Source organism: Hirundo rustica, chromosome 7 (assembly GCF_015227805.2).
Source record: "Hirundo rustica isolate bHirRus1 chromosome 7, bHirRus1.pri.v3, whole genome shotgun sequence".
Lineage (NCBI taxonomy): Eukaryota > Metazoa > Chordata > Aves > Passeriformes > Hirundinidae > Hirundo > Hirundo rustica.
In genome coordinates this window covers 9421750-9441442 of record NC_053456.1, presented here as the reverse complement: position 1 = coordinate 9441442, position 19693 = coordinate 9421750, and the positions used below count along the sequence as shown (strand labels likewise).

Here is a 19693-nt window from a genome sequence, read left to right as displayed (position 1 = left end):
AACACAGGTTACACCATCATTATCAGACAAAAGAAGGATGAACAACCCATCCGTGTATCCCCTGCAATGCCACTTCTAATGGCTACGGAGCTGATCTCCCCTGGCAGAGCCCACTGATAGCAACACAGGCAGGTTACGGACACACTGCTGAATGCCAGGTTACAGCTCAGCGTGGCAAATGCCTCTCCCTTCATCTGCATTTGTTTGATCTTCTGTTTTGAGAACAAGAAATGCAGTCTTGGGTAATCTCCTGTATTGATAGGGTGTATCTCCTTGAATGAAGGAGGGTGAGAGAGACCAGAAGTATTACTCAAGTCATTCCTGAGATTAAGGTTGTCTTAAACTTTTAACTTACACTGAACCAGGAAACACTGCTGGCTCACAGACAGCAAAAGCGGCTGTGTGCCTCGGCTGGCACGAGGAACGAGCGGCCTTGTTCCTCAGCAAACCTGCTCAGGATGCTGAGCCTGAAATGTGAGGGGGTTTGCCTGTGCCTTCCTACGTATCTCTGTCCCTGAAGTCCCTCCAGTGCAACCTGCCCCCCACACCACCCCTAGTCCCACAGTGAGGGCCCGGCAGCCCCCTGTCTCTCCCTCAGTCTGCTCCTCCAGGCCATGCTGGATTCAGCTCCTGCCCTGCTGCTGCTCCCTCCCATGCCCACTGCCCGTCACAGATCATTCAATTCCTCCAGGCCCCTCCTTAAAACTGCTTTGCCGGGAAACTGACAGAATAAGACGAGGAAATGCCGGGGAAACATTTGTCCCCGGTGCCCTGCGCCTACCTGCGTGGTCAGTGTCCAGCCTCCACCTCAGGCCGCCACCACCCTCCCAGCTTCACATCCAAAAGCTAATCCCAAAGTCTCGTTAGAATCACGTATTTCAGTGCTGTGAGCCCCAGCAGGTGCTTCAGGTGGGAATGGGTGTGCAGAGGAGGACAAACCTGGCTGTTGGAGAGTAGCAGAGCTTTATGTCACCATCCTCTGGCAATGTCCATCTCCCGGACTTACGCTCTTCAGTCTTCGTGATATACTCCGATTTTCCAGTGCTGCCTCAAGGTGAAGCTAAATTAATCCAGGTCTTAAAATCTCCCTGTTGGCTGCAAAGCAAGTGTGTGGCACCAAGAGAACCTCTCAGCCATCGAAAATGAGGGCCAGGTCTTCAGCTGGTGTAAATGGTGCAGATTTTCTGCCTACACTGGTTGAGTGTACAGTCCTGCACATTAGAGCCGCTCTCTACAGTGAATGCACATCAGGAGCTGGTGCATTACCTGTATTTTTAAACTTTACTTCCATTCCTACCTGGTTGTTTACGTTTATTACAATCACAATTTTGGCAGTGTGAGTCATTTGCAAGGCAAAAGGCCCCAGTTCCTCCAGGAAATAATGCACTGAACAGACATAACATCTTCATGGACTAGAAATTTTCATCTCTGCTTGCCCTTCCCTGTCCATTTTGCGACACACCAGTGGTCACAACAGGCTCTCTCCAGGAAGGAAGGTGACAGGCTCTATGTGCCCCATTGCTCAGTGATTTGTGGGGGAATTAGTTATAGAGATATGGTGGTTTAGGAGAGCAGACACAGAGAATTAAAGAAATAGGGGAACTATACCAGTGAAATAGCATCTCTGCTGCACTTACTAATTAAGTCATTAAGCACACATTTAGATAATATTTTTATTTAGACAATAAAAATTTGACTGTTAGTCCATACAGACTCACGCAGCCACAGCAGTTGTGATGTCCTGCAAGAAACTACAGAGAAACTTCCTTTGCAGAAATAACTCAATAACTTTCTATAGGCTGTAAAATCAAACTGCTGTGTGTCAAAATTCAGACATGACAATCAAGAACGTGCAACAATTATTATGGAATAAAAAATATGCTATGTTTAGTAACAGTAGCTGCTCTATTGTCAATACTTGTTTATGGCAGGAAAAAGAAATATCAAAGGTAAAGGTGCATATATATCTAATAGAAAGTGTATGTAATCAAGAGGTAATCATGCTGCCAGAAGACATAAAGTAGGAAAAATTGTCTTTTACAGTTCTTTATGTGCATCAGCTCAATACTTTTTTCCTGCACATTTTTCAATCCCTTTCCTTACTAGATTCCTATGCATTTTGCTATTTCATGTAAATTTGGTTCCTCCACTATATATGATATATGTAAGTAGAAATACATGTTTTAACTACCTAAAAGTTTAAAAAAAGCTTCAGAAGTCTAAATCAAAGGTTCAGCTATGGATACAGATTGCCATATAATCAGGGAAAGCAGATTCTCTTTAACATTCCAGGTAGCTCCCACGAGTTTGAGAGCACACTCCATGGATGCATTCAGTGGTCTCAGAGGCACTGGCATGCAAATCTGAAGAGGGCAGGGCTGTTAAATCATGTGCTTGTCCATAACCCCAAAGATCTTTTACTTAGTCCCATGGCAATGTTGTGACCCACGGTTTTACACTGTCAATTTCCTAAAAGATACCAGCATCACACAGAAAGTAGAATAACGTGAAATAGTTGTGGTGAGCGATCCCATGGCTACTGGGGGTAGCTCAAACTGGCCACCTAACTTTTCATAGAACAGATAAATCCCACCTTAGTCCCATTTGATTGCTGTCACAGTTGTACTGCTCTGGAGCAACAAATAAAAACAAAGCCCCAAATGAACCTACCTGCCATTGCTCCAGATGTTCTGCTACAGCATGCCTCTTCTCAGCAGCCTGAGTTGGACTTGGTGTCCATCTGGGTTCAAGGTGCTCTCCTTCTGCCTTTGAGGGACACTCAGCTGGGTATTCTTCACTGTCCCTGGTGGTTTTTACTGGAACAGGACTGATCTCATGGTGGTCAGGTGCAGTCCTTTGCCCCTGCAAACAGCCCTGCTGCACACGCCTCTCCTGAGGTTCTCCTCCCCTCCAACATGCACTCACACGTGTAAACACGCAACTTTACCGGTTCCAGCAAAAATTAAACTGAGGAAAAATTAAAATTAGACTAAGTTGCTTGGTGCCATCAAGATAAATGTTTCAGAGCAAAATTTGTATTTCAGCTGAGCAGAATTTTGTTTGGCACGACTAACAGAACGTACCCATTTCCTCTTTGCTTTTCAATTTAGCTATTCGGTCAGGAAGCACCATCAGAAGAACAAAAGCAATTTCTTTTCTATGCAATTTCTTGTTTTCAGATTAGATGTATAACAATAATTAAAACCACCTAAAAATTGCATATGTTTCCCTTTATAGACAAAGCTAAAGACAAAAAAAAAAAAAAAAAAGGCAGGGACATGGTAATATTCATTGTTTTATTGTATCTTTTTATGATACTGACTAGAACGCCAGATTTAATAATATTGGACGCAGGTATAAAAATAATCCAATCCTTAAAAATTATATTTTGCTACTACAGTACTGTATAATTAGTGGAGGCTGAAAATATGATACAACTTTAAATAATACTGGTTTGGAAAACATCCTCGGAACCCCAGAGACTTGGAAGCAAATATTCAGAGATAGAGGGAAGGAAGTGGAGAAATGTCAAGAAAAGCAGGTTTACATTCAGGTCGTAAAGAAGCACAAACAAACACTGAAAATTTATCTTTTGAAAGAGGTCACAAAAGGTGAGATTTACTACTGCAATTCTAAAAGCTGCTCAAATAAATCATGATTTTACACACCAAGTTTCACCTTCCACTAGGAGAAAGTCCTGTAGAATTTAATGGGTTTAAAGCAAATGATTGAATTTAACAGAATTTCCTTTTAAAAAGGTATGTAGTGAGTATTTATCCTGTTGAACTTGTTTGTTTTTCTTTAAAGTAAACCATCCTAGCAGATTTTATTGAAGACTTTTTATGTCCAGCGAATTCTATAGCCATATTTGAGAGAAGTGATCGGTGTTTACTGTATTCCACAGGACTTTTCCATACAGGATTTTGCAGACCTGGGGGCTGCCTGCTGCAGTCATTAACCCAAGTAAGACTCCCATCCCTTCTAGCATTTCACTGAAATAGAGACTGAGCGATTCAGCATTTAAATACCACTTTGGAGGAACATCAGGTAGCCTCTCTAGGTGTTCCCTCAACAAGGATATTATGCAACACAGACTAGACACAGAAGAGGTGTCATCCCACAGAGGCCCTCACAGAACTGAAGCCACACTTCTGCAAAATAAGTAAGCACATTCTTTTCCTTTTTTTTTTTTTTTTTTTTTGGTACTTCTTACTCCTTCGTGAATTTCTCTCCTGCTTTTCAATTTCAGCAGTTCAAGGGAATGAAGAATTAAATGTACATTGAAAAGATCCCAAACTCTTACAAACATATAGGACATACTCCTTCTGAAACTAGGAGATCTTGCTTAATTTCTAAAGGGAAAGGTAGGAGTGATCTGCAGAGCAGTTGATACGTGTGACAGCAGGAAGCATCTCTTCTTCCCCAGGTATTACATGATAGGAAACAGGCTGGCTGACCATTAAAGCAATTACACAAAATTCACATTCATTCTCTTCCCAGGAAGCTGTTTCACATCTTGAACCTGTTTTGTTCATTCTCATATAACATAGGTCCTGCCACAGTTATAAATATGCTTTAAAAAAAAAAAAATAGGTACAATATGGAAAGGCAGGAACAGTATCACAGAAACAGGGACACAGAGTCATGGGAAAGCATGTACTACAGGCAGGTGACCCTGGTGGTGGAGCGATTCAGGCCAAAAAAAAATTTCTTTACAGTCCATGGGAGAGTTATCCCAGTCACTGTAATGGATGCTGGATTACATTCTTTGTGTGGAAAGAGGAAAAAACATTAGTCAGCATAGGAAGAGCATTTAACTAAAATGCATCCGTTTTGTTAATTTAAGGAAGAAAGATAAAGATTATTATTAGGGAATGAAAATTCCAGCTGGATTTGGAATGGATATGACCACTGACCAGCATCAGAGACAAGTCCCAGGAAAGCGACTTGTTGGATCTGCAGCAGCATCCAAACCCACTCGGGTGCTCACTCAGGTCCCAGCAAACAACCTGTACAAGTATTGGCACAAACAGTTTCACAACTATAAATACCTCTCTCTAACTGCAATTTATTGCTATTTTTAAAGCCTTTTACTACTCTGCGGCGTGGAGGCAGATAACTTTTATAAGACTGTTCATGAGTGGTAATTCAGTACATGACTGTGCCAGTGGGTCTTATGGGAAATGCCACAAGAGCAATGAGATTCATTGCTGCGATAAAACCTAATGCTTCCAGTGTGGGGGGAAAGGGCATCAACCTGGCCTCCTTTTTCCACTTAGTCCAATTCAGTGCTGTGTGGTTTCAACGGTATGAAAAAACTACCCTGGTTTTCCTGGTGCAGCTGGAAGGACTGGCCAGGGCAAGCAGCAGAACACAGGAAGACTATGTTCAAGATGCCTTTTGAAAGATTCCTCAAATCTGTGTTTTGCTGATCAGTTCACTGGAACTGCCTCTCCTGTGCTGACTGTCAGGGGTATTTTTGGGGGTAAGGCATTTTGTCAGTGTAATTGGCAGAGCACCATAGCAGCAGACACATGCCTCTCACAACTTTTCCTGTCAAGCCACAGAATTAGCACTTTTTTCCAAATTTAATTAAAAATACACCCACACAACTGCCCATGGATCCTTACTGACTGCTCCCTTCACTTTCCACGGCACCTAGGAGCAGTAGCAGATTCATGAGCAGTGCTGGTGTAATTTGTCTTCCTTTCCCCACATCTGACTGAACCACTTGCACTCTCCATACCAAAATCATGCCATTTCTCTCTTAACCTCTCGGATAGCAAAGAGTGATTCTCCTTGGCAAAAACATCCAGTGTGCTCAAAATTTTCAATTTGGGGTAGCTAGAAGTAATCTAAAGGAGAGAAGAGAAATAAGCTGCATGTATTTAGACATCCTACAGCGAGCTAGGTTGTGAACAGAAAAGCATCTGATTTCAAAAGTCTGCTTGAGGGCACATAGAGACCCTTCTCATAGCCAAGAGGAGCAACAAGCCCCACCCCACTGCCAAAGGGTGCTTTGTTTATGGCAGACACAGAGAGGGATCCTGGTGGCAGCTTTACGCAGAGACAACCTGCACTGAAACAAGCCACATCCCTGCTGTGGCTGGGCGAGTCCGTACTGCTGGGGTGAGGCAGCGAACGCTTGCAGTAAAATAACCATCATAAACTGTGACACAACACAGTGCACTGCACCCAACCCTTCTGGCCCAGTGGAGTTGGGAATGGGTGGTGCCTGGCTGAAGACACAAGCACTGCAGCACAGGTTGCAGCTGGTGGAGACCCAGGGGCTGAATCACCCCAGGCTGCCTCTGCCACCTTCACAAAAGCTTCCTGGAACACTGCTGGGGGAAAGCACCTGCACTCATGTGGGTGCTGACTCCTCCTGCCTAAACCCCTCTCTTGCCTGCTGGGCAGGGCCTCCTGAGACACACAGAGAAGGTGTGGCAGGTCAGGAGAGACCTTTCTCCTCCTCCTGTGGACTGTGCATTGGCTGTGTGACTCCTTTCTTACCCAAGCTAAATAGAAGTTCAGGCTGCAATGGAGAAACCCTCATAAGAAACGACCCAATGTTTACTTCCACTGGCAGTAAATTTCAGTGCAATAACACTCTCTGTTTCAGAAAAGCCTAAGTTTTGCTGTCCTCACTCAGAAAATCCTGCTGGATTTACTGAGACTTTCTGTCCAGATACAATTAAGGAAATATTTGAAGACCATTAAGATATTAAAATTAATTACTTGCAAACTTTTGTGTGCTCTCTTTAGAAATAATCCTATCTCAATTCCACTCAAATCCCTTGCAATTTGCAATGTGCTGGGAGATACAGACCAGAAGTTTTGTTCATATACTCTTTGTGCAGGAGGACTGATCTGCAGTTGTGAGTTGCTGTGTCATACTTTGTCCTTTGTGCTTGGCACATAGAAGTTCATCTCCTAGTCTCTGAATTCACCAAGCAGTTACACAACTTTGCCTATAAGCATGGGCCTGAATGCTCCCCCATCTGAGAATATGCTGGCACGTGGTTACATCATGGGATTCTCATCATTGCTGGGACACCTCCTCATCACAAGCTGCTTTACTAAAAATGGACAAAGTCCACCACTTTTCTATAGGCTGTGGATTTAGATTTAGCATGCATTGCATCTTGCTCTTTTCTTCTGCAACAAAGATATAACTCTGCTCCATACCAGGGGAAAGGCAGTCCTGGATGAAAACTGATCAGCATGGCAGGGAACAGCTAATTCCTGTGCTTTTCCTGTTATAGTGTTTTGGATGCTGTAAGTAGAGCTTTGCTTAAATACAGTTCCTTAGGCAGCTGTACTTCCCATGAGCACCCATTCCTTTCCCCCTACAGCTGAGATCAGCTTGGTACTACCAGCTGCAAGGCTGACTATGGATCAGACAGGCATGAAGTTGCATGCACTGTCACCAAAAGTTCATGTCAGTGCAAAGGATACTGACCTAGGCATCCATAAAGCTCTGTTTTTCTGCCAGTTCACACTGCTGCTTCTACATAGGAGACAAGATCTGAGGCATAAAAAAGCCGCTCTGTTTGTGTGCTGTGGCTGGTGCACCTTGTGAGCTGTGCCTTCTTCAAGCACATCTGCGGCGCCTTTCCTGTTTGATGTTTTGAGAAAACAGAAACAACTGTGAGCAAGGACCAGAAACCTCTAAGCTCACACAGCTAATAATTGCCTGTTGCTTTCTGGCTTCCCTCTGGATATCTGTAACTGACTTTTGACAGGGAACACAACAGCATATAAAGTGATGGGAAAGGATCTGGGAACTCACACCATCTGCAGGACGAAAGCACCTGCTTCCTGATGGAGGGCTCCTCATCACCCCAGGTTTACCTCCAGTGAGCAGCCACACAACACATGAGCATCCAAACTGCTGCCCTTACTTGGGTTTAGACACTTTGGGGGATGCACTCCAGTGGGCTGAGCTACCTAGTGAACTTGTAGGCACTGTGTATTTTAAAGCACAGTGGGGGAGAAGGGAATATCACCTTCTGTACACACTACAGATACGGTGGGTTAGTGACTGAGGAGCTGGGCTATTTGTTATCCTCACACAAGCAGCCACCTTGAATTAAAAGCCCACATTCAAGAGGAGAAACTGCATCTGGACTTTGTATCTAAACAGGGTCTGGATGACTCAGATTAACAGTGCAGTAAAGATAAGTGGTAAATATACTTTGTTATATTTAATTATATTTCCTGCATGTGCGTTGGGGCAATCACAAGCACAAATGCAGGCTGTTGGAGAATAGAAAGTAGCCCTGAGGACTTGGGGTGTTGGTTGATGAGAAGCTCAACAGGACCCAGCAACATGCTCTCACAGCCCAGAAAGCCAATTGTGCCACTGGTTCTGGGTGGCAGCAGAACCAGTGTGGGGAGGGGGTTCTCTCCCTCTATCTGCTCTCCTGAGACCCCACTTGCAGTGCTGCATTCAGTGGCCCCATAAGAAGAAATGAGGCCAGAGGAGGCCACAAAGATGGTGAAAGGCTGGGGCACCTCTCCTATGAAGACAGTCTGAGAAAGTTGGGGCTGTTCAGCCTGGAGAAGAGTAGGCTTCAGGGAGACCTTAGAGCACCTTCCAGTAACTAAATGGGGGCCTACAAGAAAGCTGGAGAGGGACTTTTCAAAAGGGCATGTAGAGATAGGAAAAGGGGAAGTGATTTTAAAGCAAAGAAGATAGATTTGAATTAGTTATAAGGAAGAAATTCTTCACTGTGAGAGTAGTGAAGCACAGAAGCAGATTGCCCAGAGAAGATACCCAACCCCTGCAAGTGTTCAAAGCCAGGTTGGATAGGGCTTTGAGCAACCTGATCTAGTGGAAAGTGTCCCTGCTTATGGCAGAAGAGTTGGAAAAAGATGATCTGTAAAATCCCTTCCAACCCAACCCATTCCAGGGTTCTGTGATTTGTATGATGTCTTTCAACACTCACTTTAGGCCAGAATACAGTCCATGAGTTTCAATTTGATCTTTGGTGAGAAATGCAGTAACTTACATCCTTCAGCTTCTGCTAATATGAAAGAACACACCTGGGTGAGGAAACTTCCCTGGTCTGAATCACTTGAAACTAGGATGGAAGAAAGAAAAACACTTCAACGTAAGTGATCTTTGCTATGTTAGGATTGCAAGCATCACATTTTTCTCTTCCTTAAAAGCAACTGACTGCAGTATGCCCTCTTTTCCAATGCACTGAAAGCCTCCACAGCTCCTGCAAAATCAAGGTGGAGGTTTGAAAATATGTTCCACCTTCAGTGCCCGAAACTCAGGTTCCTCTGCCCAGCCAAGGCTACAGCATTATTACTCCTTCACAGATTCCTCATAAAAAGCATTCTGAATTCACAGCTCATCATCTTCTTCCCTGTGATATAATATTTAATGTTATATTGCTGTGTCTACAGGCATTTAAATCCTTGCAGGGAAACAGAGCCCCAAAGGATCCCATATGGAGGCACCATGATGGTGTGTAGTGGCATCACTTCTGAACCACATTGGCTGACAAAACAACAACATTCCCTATAAACAGAATGTTTTCATACTGTATATAGCAGCGCAGAGGAACAACTGTGCCTTTTTTCTGCTAAAATTGCAGTGGTGTGACGAACATTCCTGCACTCCTTGGAGAGATTCAAGCCATGAATTCAGCCAATATCGCCAGACACCGGGCTTTGGCAAGGACCCAGAAATCTGGAGAACTTTTACCAGTAAGAAGGTGAGGGCCAGACGACAAGCCAGCTTCCCTGTCGTGCACCAAGCCGACAGCGAGGCAGGGGTCTAACAGGGAGGGGACAAACTTGCCCAAACAAAAGCAGTTGCACAGTGAATCTTTGCATGAAGGCTGGCTAGGAAGACAAGCACAGTCAACAGTGAATGAGATCTGTAAACAAGACACTCCCTAGTGGTAATTCAATGCAGAGTGCTGGGCACAGTTCATCTGCCTGTACTGATCCATGCTTGCTCACGTAGCGCGAAGAGCGAAGAACAAATAAGGAGTATATGTGTTAGCTTCCCTCTGGGTCTTCTAGTGATGTGCTTCTTGAGCCGTTCCCTCCTCTTCCTCCTCCTGTCTGATGCTCAGCAACTGTGGCCATCCCTCAGGGCAGCAATGCTCAGCATGAAGTTCAAAGTCCTTCCTATTAAATGGGAAGAGTAAGATTGATGTGGCCTGAACTACCCAGGAGACAGATTGTACCTGGGGATTAAGGGCCACACAACTGTGTCAATCTTCCACTCCCTCTCCACTCTCTGCTAAAAATAGTCTCTTCTTCTGGTTTCATCACTAATGAAGGATGGATTGTATTGTCCAGGGTAGATGCATGAATGTCGAGATCCAGGCAAACCAGTGTAGGGAGGATAAAGTCCATTTCTTTCCAGTTCAGGATTTCTCAGTCCAGTTGGCTGTATTAGCGCAAAAAAAAAAAAAAAAAAAAAAAAAAAAAAAAAAAAAAAAAAAAAAAAAAAAAAAAGTGTCTTATTCTCACACTCAAATCCTCCTTCAGGCACAGCCTTACCACATCTCTTTGCTGTTGGTTCAGTAGCTAGAGGGATCTCTAATGATCTCTATAATCTAGAACGATTTTTGCTGTATTGCCTGAAGGGATTATTATGATGTAATCTAATTTCAACATCTGACCAATGAACAAGACTTGATGTATACCTGGCTCTCCCAAGGGCGACCTAAGTACACAGTTAATTTTTAATTAGAAAAAATAATCTACTGCTGAGCTCAGGTATTGAAACAACTCTCAAGGATATCATGCCAGAGCCATCCTTAAAGGAGGCAATCCTAGAAAATCAAAGTTAGTTTCCTGCTTTGAGTGTTACCTGGGCACTTCTCTCCCCATTTACCATAGGTACCTCCTCTCCCAATACAGACCCTTGAATTATATGTCAAATACAAAACAATCTGACCTTCCTTTCTCTTCCCTTCTTGTAACTAAGTAAATCTCCTGGGGACACTTGTTGGAGGAACACTGATGTCTAAGATCAAGACTGTACATTCATTTCACCCAGTGAATAACACAAAGCCTCTTGGTTTAATTTGTTACAGAGCAGATTCATGCAAAACCCTCATCACCTACTGCTTGCTAAAAAGTTTCCCTTTCTAGTTCCCAGCATAATAAGAGTCTTTAAAAAAAATAGGAAATGTATTTTCATTTTCAAATATCCCATTCTTAGTAGAAGCATGAAGGAGGATTTTTTTACTCCATGCTGTGCAAACTAGTAAATTTGCTTACTGAAAAACTATAAGCCAGGAAAATAATAATGCTCTCTGTTCTCTTCTCTGGAAAACAAGGAGTCCAGAATGTCTGATTTGGATGAAATCCTGTGACTTTCACTCTCGTGAGTAATGCACACACACCTTAAGTACATTTTGCTGAAAATGAGTGACAGATGATACAGCAGCACCACAGCTCTGGTTACAGCCATTAGCAGATGGCACCACCCATGACATAACATCTTGTGCTTGTGTCTTTCTGTGCCCTACACTGCCTGTTACTCCTTATTCCCTCACAGCTGAAGGGATGCTCCTTATGTACGCTGGAGAGGGAAGGAATGGAGGAAAAGAGGGGTCCTCAGTGACCAGCATCTTCCTATTTTGGGGCAAAGTTCCCCAGAGGTTTCAACCTTCCACTTCATCAGTGAGGGTGGACAGGAGAAAGGTACGAACAGGGAAGCCTAGCAGCTTATCCAAAACCTTTAACTGTCCTTCTCTACTCTAGGACTGGGATTTTTGGGCATTTTTACCAAAATATTCCTAGACATTTCCTAAGCATTCTTCTTAATGCCATCTCTTTGTGATATTCACCACAGGCAATAGCTGGAGCCCATGGGACTCCTGATGCCTTGCTGTCTATGGAAGACATTTGCTTCGCCCTTTTGTCTTGCAGGAAAGGGATCTGCACTTCCAAAAATAAAGGAATATCTCTTTCCTGTATGAGGCACAAAGGGTTAAAAGTTAAGCTATGGATAGATACCGAATAATACACATCTGTCATCTGCAACAGGTTCTTGGTGCTTCCATTCTCCTGCATCTCGATGGTCTCTCTGCCCCACTCCTGTGCCCGGGGATTCTTCGGATATTCAGCATATGGTGACATCTGGAAATCCCCACTCTTGAAAATCAGTTTACTTATGTCATTTTTATTCTTCCTGTTTATAAAAGAATGAGGGAAAGTGAAAACTTACAACTTATCTTGCTATCTCGTGTACACTTCTCACATGATCTCAGGAGAGATCATTGCTTGATGCTATGAATCTTGTCTGGGAACAAAGATCACCTCCAGAAGGACTCTAGTCCAATCTTCTGCTCTGAAGCTAGGTCAGATATGAAATCAGATCATGCAACCCAGTGCATTATCTGGTGGGATTGGAAATCTCCAAAGTTACATGGCAACCTCCTTGAGCAACTTGTTCCACTGTCTTACAGTTCCCTTGGTGAAAGATTTTTTCCCTCATTCAGTTTGAACCCCTCCTTTTCCAGGTTGTTCCAGCTATCCCCCTTGTCTCTTAAAAACAGGTGTGTTCATCTAAGTCAATGAAAAAAATTATGGAATTTGAGGAAGAAAAACATCTAGAACCCCCCGTGCTATTAACTACAGCACTTGTAGGCACTATGTTAATCCCTAAGAAGGAAGACCTGCAAGGAGCTGGCCCAAGTGACACCAAATGTCCCTCCAGGACTATAATGTTGTATGAGTGGACTTTGGTCACACTTCCAGTTCAAAGCAGAGTATCCTCCAGGAAGTCACACAAGCTGCCCGAGGCCAGGACTCACGGGAACATCAGTCCATGCCTGTGGAGATCCCTGTGGCCACCTCATCTCCTGGCTGGGGTTTGCTGGCATCCCCCTGGCTCAAAGTATGGGGCACAATGGAACCACTGCCACATCTATATTACTGAGAAATCCAGCGTCAACTTTATCAGAGAGCTTTCAAATCCCAGATTTGGGGACTGGAATGGTGGGGAGAGGTTGTTACTGCAAGGCATCCCCTTTCAGATGACATAAATCATGGAACAGCTTCCTAGGCAAGCACATCCTGTCCAAAGCCACATGCTGGTATGGGAACGAGGTGTGTATATGCGAGTGAGTGTGTGTGTGAGAGGGAGAGACACAGAGTGAGAGCACATGCAGGACCTGTCCATAAAGGTAAGTGAAAATTGCCTTAAATACACTCAAACACCACTTGAGCAACAGCAAGTAACCTCTCCTGTTGCTTAAACTGCTCCTTTCTACTTAGCTTGCACTTTTGGAGTCTGCTTCCAGGCTTCAGAGCCTTACAGCTCTGCATGGGAAGGACTCCTCTGCCTCTGCACACTTAGAGGACATGATTTCCAGGTGTACCTTTAAGAGACACCCAGTCCATTGTTTAGCCTGGCTGCTGGGGTTAAAAAAAAAAAAAAATCAAAATGAAAGCACAATTTGCTATTTCAGTGTTTCTGATTAACCCACTTGCTTAGCTTATGTTTTCACCTATTTGAAAAGGGGATCCTGTGGTTCTTAGCTATCCTATGTTTTAGTCCTGAAGAGCTCCGAGCATGGTGCGGTCCACGGGGAGGACAGCCTGGCTGAGCCACGGTACCTACCGGCAGCAGGTGACAATCAGCGCGATGCCCATGATCAGCAGCAGTCCCCCTCCTGCAGCTGCAATCACCACCGTGATGAGCTGATACGCTGCAGACAGGAGAGACAGAGGCTGAGAAACAGCGCTGTGGTTTTAAACCCCAGTGTAACATATCCACAGTCCCCAGACAAAAGGATTAGCTGTTTATTTCCCACCTTCCTCCTGCTCCCATAAGCCTCGAGTTTTCAAGTGAAATAGAAGTGAGTTCTTCTTTCCCTGAGAAATTGATTCCATTCACTGATACACCAGAGTAACTCAAATGGATTCACCTTCAAATATCTTGCTTTAAGAGTGCCCACTATATGTGCTATCCCGACAGATTATACAGGGAAAGGAAATCTCCTTTCCTTGAGAGATGACATTAAGTCAGCTTTGTCAAAGAAGGTTCGCAAAATGACTTTCAACAGAAAATGAAGAGACGAAAAGCACCGAAAAAGGTAGCGTGTACCTACTGCATTTTAGACACAGTTACTTTTAATTACTTGTTTCAAATCTCCTATTTCTGACACCGTAGAAAACAAAAGAAATGAAATTTGGTACTCACGGTTTCCACAGTTGAATCCACCCAAGCCAAAGGGGCAGCTGGGAACAGAGAACAACAGGGAGTTTCAGCAGCTCAGTTGTGCCAACAGGTCACCAGAGCAAGGACGGTGGGGTAGGAGGAGGGCAGAACAGTCACCATACCTCACACAGGTCTCGTTTTCCAGCTTATATCCATCCTCGCAGGCTAAAACCAGAGAGAAGGGCCGTGAGCACCGCGCAGTGGAGCCGGGAGGGATTTCCCAGCCGCTTCCCACGGCAGCCTCGCCTGCACCACCCCCGGGACCCGAGCTGCACAGCCGGAGGGAGATGCACTGCGATGGGTGCCCGAGGTCCTCTGGGCTGGGGAAAACACCGTGCGCTTAAATTCACCTCCTGCTGGCTGTGACGGAACCGTTCCCGGGCTTCCAGGCAGAGCCAGTTTGGAGCCTGGCAATGGAATTCCCAGCAGAGCTCCTCCTTGCCCAAATGAAAACTCACTGCACACTCGCACTGCTCTGCACAAAATAGCAACGTAAAAAGAGCCTCCAGCTTTCACTTTGAAAGCCCGTTTAAACTACGCTGCTTTAGCATTGGTGCATGTTAATAATTACTTCTAAATGTTAGTACTGCAACAAGACGTTATGCAAACACAGGGTAACCCAAAGTGGCATGCTAATGTGTTTTTTGGGTTTTTTTCCTCATGTCTCCTTTTCTGATCTTTCAAATTTGCAGTTAAATCAAATTTTGAGATATCATATTTCACTATACAATAGAAATTGAGTGTATTAGGTCTAAATAATCCAGAAAACTATGTGCAAAATTTTGAAAAACTGGAGCCACCACTTCAAAATAAAACAATTTCCATGCTGATGGGCAGCTATCCTAAATTATCTGAGGAAATTATACTACCCTTCTGATGAACAGCAAAGGGGATGACACACTGGACACACAACTACAAGGTTCAAATTACTGATAAGATCACTGCTTTTCTCAGCAATAGTCCCACCAGAGCTCTGGCAGATCTGCTGCCTTTCACAGAGGCACTGAAGGCGGCCATTCAAAGGCCTGGGCAGGAGTGACATAGACAGAGTCACTTTGGGCAGAGGGGCAAGCCAGGCAGCAGCCCTTGGGGGTCTGCAAGACATCACCCATGAGTCTGGAAAACCCCTGTAGCACATCCCACAGGGAATTGTTTCAATGAAAACAAAAATGCTTGTGATTTTTTTCCTCCTCTCAAACACTATTAGCTTAAAACTGTCACCAAATTTCCCTAAATTGAATTCCAGCTTCAAATCAAATAGTTGGACTGGAGCTAAGTTTTAGAGAAACGCCCAAGACTCTTAATATTTTCAATATTAATACAATTTTAATATTTTTAGTGACAGATAATCAACCACAGCACTGGGTCAGAAGCTCACAAAGTTAATTTTCCTCAGCCATTAAAAACATTCACCTTCTTTCTGGTCTGAATTACCCTGGTGTCAAATTCTAGACTTTGGATGTTTACTTATTAGATTGGAAAAGGTTATATGATCAGATTTCTCCTTCTCACCACCAAACCGCTCCTTTATCTTTAATAAAGCCAATGCCACTGAGATCTTTGAGTCTCCCTAATTATTGCAGCGTTTCTCTTAACGCTCACAGGTTCTCTTTGACCCTTTCGATTTCTGCTTCCCAGAAACAGACATTGCAAGCCCAGAGGTAACAAAATTTCCCATCTTCTGCCTACTTCACATGCTCAGAATGTGTGGACAGGGAAGAGTGCTGCACTCACATCACTTTTGTGGCTGTAGACACAGACTTGCTGTAGCAACTGGCACCAGTGGTGGTGGGGGGATGATGTCCACGATACCTGGTCTTGCACACCTTTCTTTGCCCTATACAGCCCCACTACTCCTTCACCACCTCCCTCATCCCATTTATTTTCCAGAGCTGGGGATGGGGAAGGTGAAGCACATTACACAGCCCCCCTGCTGCATCACACTGGTGCTTTTTGTACTAAATATATTTTTCTCCCTCTAAGACGATTTTTTTTTTTTTTGAAGTAAACAAAGAGAGCAGAGGTAACTGTGAAAGAGTTAAGAGCCTCAATCAACAATCAGCCAGGGGAAGGGTAGTAAATCCCAAAGGATCCTTGCCTGGCTCATTCATCTCACTGGGGTATTGGCAAAAGGAGACTGGATGGGCAGCTCCTTTCACTCGCTAACAAAAGCAGGCTGAGAACATCACCGAGTGAACGTTCTACCGAAGTGAACCACAGGACCGGGCAGTAACAAAATGTGCAGTGGAAGGGAGGGAGGCATCACCTCGCAGCTCACTGGAGCTGCCTTCTCCAACGAGCACAGCAGCCCCGTGTGTCCCAGTCCCAGCTCCAGCCCAGCACCTGCATGTTGGGAACCCCTGCAGGAGCAGGCACACAGGCGCTGGAGCCCACCCTGAGCCCAGCCCTAGCCCAGTAATGCGTGTGAGGCACCACACACATCGAGCAGATTCAAAGCTGGAGCTGTGCCAGGGGCAGGAGCAGCCCTGGGACCCCGCTGACACGCAGCTCTCGGGTCAGGAGGACATAGGAGAAGAAAAGAGGAAAAGCAAGATCCTGAATATGCATTTCTCTGTCTTACTTAAAAACTTGGTGCTTATGTATTTTCCTCTCCTCCCTGTGTCTTTTCCTGCCACTTTGCTTTCTCCTTTGGCATCTTTCCTGCTCCTTTGAACACACTCCCGGGAGAGCTCTCACTGTCACACTCACTTGTCAAGATTCCAAACACAAGCAGGGGACAGAGGGAAGGCCTAAGTGTCAAGGGCCAAGCAAAGCTATCGAGCTGTGCTCTTCAACCTAGAATTCCTTTGCCTCTGCCTTCCCAAAAGGCACTCAGGGGTCTCTTTGGAAACTGGCTTTGCTGCTCCTTGCTTCTCTCTGTACTAGTAAAAATAGCATGCCCTTGAAAAGCTGGCACATGGGGTTTGTTGCTCTGTCACTGAAATAGCCCTGAAGATTCTGAGAAGGTGGAAAATCAGCAGCAACCCAGCAAGAGGTACCCTGGCCAATGTCTTGGAACTCCTGTGGCTCAGAGACCCAACCCTTCCCTGGCCCATGGCACGCTTTCCCAAGCATGTCCCTGAGGACAGATGCTACAAGGAGGACAGAACAAATCCTGCGGGTCAGGGCAGCCAATTCTCCCAGCCTTCCCACGGGGGAGACCGGACAGGGCAGCACAATAGCCACTTCCCTCTTTGCAAATACTATAATTGGAGCTACTACACCACATTTTCACAACCCACAATGAGGGTCGGATGCTCACGAGACCTCGGTTCCTGTTTAGGCACTAAAAGGGCAGAGATTTTCAAAGAGGCTGGTATATTGTATGCTATATTTATCAGCAAAATAGCCCTAAATATCAAAAGGGGGCCATAGCTTGGCTTCTGGAAAAGCCTTTAAAAATCCCAACCACCTGAATGGCGCAGATGGGCACAAGTGATAATGAAAATCTGGCCTCTTGTCAGAGTGGCACCATGCAGTCAGTGCTGCCCTCATGCCTCTGTGCTAAAGTCTAAATGAACCCTGTCCCTCAGACACTCTCAAGCTGATCAATGTTTCCTACTGACAGCGGTGAGATGAAGGTGGAATTGAGGCCTCACAGTTCACAGATAAGGTTTTTATCTTCCACAGAAAACAAGTTTCATAAGTAAGGAGTAATCACACGCACAAGGTCTTAGATCTCTTAGCCCTCTGCAACCATCACACCTAAATGCCCCACAGCCTTTCAGGTATTTATCTTCACTGCTTGGCAAGAGACATGAACAAGACAAATGGAGCAACTTTCCCTGGGTCCCCACTGTCCCTGATAGAACAAGAATTGGGTAAAAACCTCCCAAGTTTCAGCTCAGCTCCTCACTCACTACATAAGCCCCAGACTGACTGTCTAGGGTTGGTGGAGATGCTCAGTATTTCCCGAAAGAAATTCTTCCTCCAACATACAAGATGAGGGGTAGGAAGGAAGGAAAACACAGAGGGAAGGGTTTTGTCCCAAAGGAGCCACAGAGAGAAGGGGAGGCAGGGCCATGACCTGGCATGCAGAGATGCCCATCACTGATGGGAGATGTCTCTCCCAGTGTCTGTAACACATGAGTTATTTCCAGGCACATTTTTCTCACTCTCAGAAATGGAACTGATAAAACGTCTCCACCCATTTCAAGAGCAACCCAGCAGGCAGTGCCAGAAGCAATATATTACCACTACTGCAATTGCTATTAATATGTCATCAGAAAACTGCATTTCTTAAGAAGCCTTACAGCAACCACAAACTAGGGAATGGACACCCTGATCCTCCAGAAGTCATTTGGAACACTGGCATGTAAAGACTTTGTTTAAAATGCAGCAAAAGCAGATTTGTTGATCCGAGGAGCAGCTAAAAAATAACACAATCTTTAAGCTCAAAATTTCTATTTGGAACCCAGCTGAAAAATAAATTCATAATCATTTTCAGATAGAAATTTTTAAAATACTGATGATGTGTTAATATAAGCTTTTGAGTTTAAAGCACTTCCCCTAAGTTCACTGAGAGTTCAAACAAAATCAAAACAGGCAGAGACACACGTCATCTCTGCTCTGTGCCACTGAACTGGAGCCCAAAGCAGCCAGACCCTTTTCTCCCTCTCCTCAATCACTGTGACTCACAGCATGCTCCACAAAGAGACAATATTATTCCTAGAGAGAGACTGTGTCTTCAGTGTCTGCTGAAAAGCCCCCTAACTAAATAAAAGAAACTTGAGCTACTAGTATTTATGCATAATATTGAGGGGTTCGCACGCACAGCACTACATGCACACACTCATTTCCACTGGAACAAAAATTCTGATGAAAACTGAGGCAGAATACACCACATTAAAAAGCAATACCTCTGCAGGAGTGGTCCATCTTGTTGTATTTGAAGTACCCACTCTTGCACTGGCAGAGAGCAACTCCATCAAAGTCGGTGCATTCTGAAGTTTCCTTGTCACATTCCGGGTCTTTCTGTCTGCACAAGCTGCCAGCTGTTGGGAAGAGGAGGTGAACATCAGCATGGTTCTCTCTGAACCCACCATTATGCACATTTGCTTTACCTGGGCATCCCATTCAGCTGATGAGCTGCTTTAATATCTCTTTTTTTTTTTTTTTTTTGTCATATTTGCTCCATTAGGAGGGAGCCAGCATTACCCTATGTCACCATTTCTTGTGTAACTACCATCATTTGTACAGGCAGATAGAGGGGGTGAATAATAAATGTTTCAGTTCGGAAGCAGAAGGGGAAACGAAAAGGAGAAATCTGGCTTGGCTCAAGCTCAAACACATCCATCCCCTGACACAGTTCAACAAATCAGTTTTTAAGTCTATAGCAAGCAAAATGTTTTGCTTAGACCAAACCAATTCTTTTCCATTTCAGTATTAAGCACTGGATTTTTTCATTTTTCAAATAAAAAAATTGTACTTCCATTTGCAGTACTTTGAAGCAGCGTTTTAATTTAGAAAGTCAGACTTGTTACAATGAGC

The 19693-nt window shown here is 44.5% G+C and overlaps 1 protein-coding gene across 3 annotated transcripts in view; it reads right to left on the bottom strand.

Moving 5' to 3' along the window:
- Positions 1 to 3282: 3282 nt before the first annotated feature.
- Positions 3283 to 19693, bottom strand: part of HEG1 (heart development protein with EGF like domains 1) — a 52728-nt gene continuing 36317 nt past the window's right edge. For 2 of the 3 annotated variants that reach the window (XM_040069073.2, XM_040069074.2), the window contains exons 15-20: positions 19063 to 19197; positions 14326 to 14368; positions 14186 to 14223; positions 13604 to 13691; positions 11995 to 12169; positions 3283 to 10414 (exon numbers count right to left, since the gene is read on the bottom strand). In XM_040069073.2, the coding sequence (XP_039925007.1) occupies positions 10265 to 10414; positions 11995 to 12169; positions 13604 to 13691; positions 14186 to 14223; positions 14326 to 14368; positions 19063 to 19197 (629 nt within the window). In that variant the 3' untranslated portion in view covers positions 3283 to 10264. The remainder of the gene's footprint in view (positions 10415 to 11994; positions 12170 to 13603; positions 13692 to 14185; positions 14224 to 14325; positions 14369 to 19062; positions 19198 to 19693) is intronic. The other variant, XM_058421301.1, reaches the window with a different exon arrangement.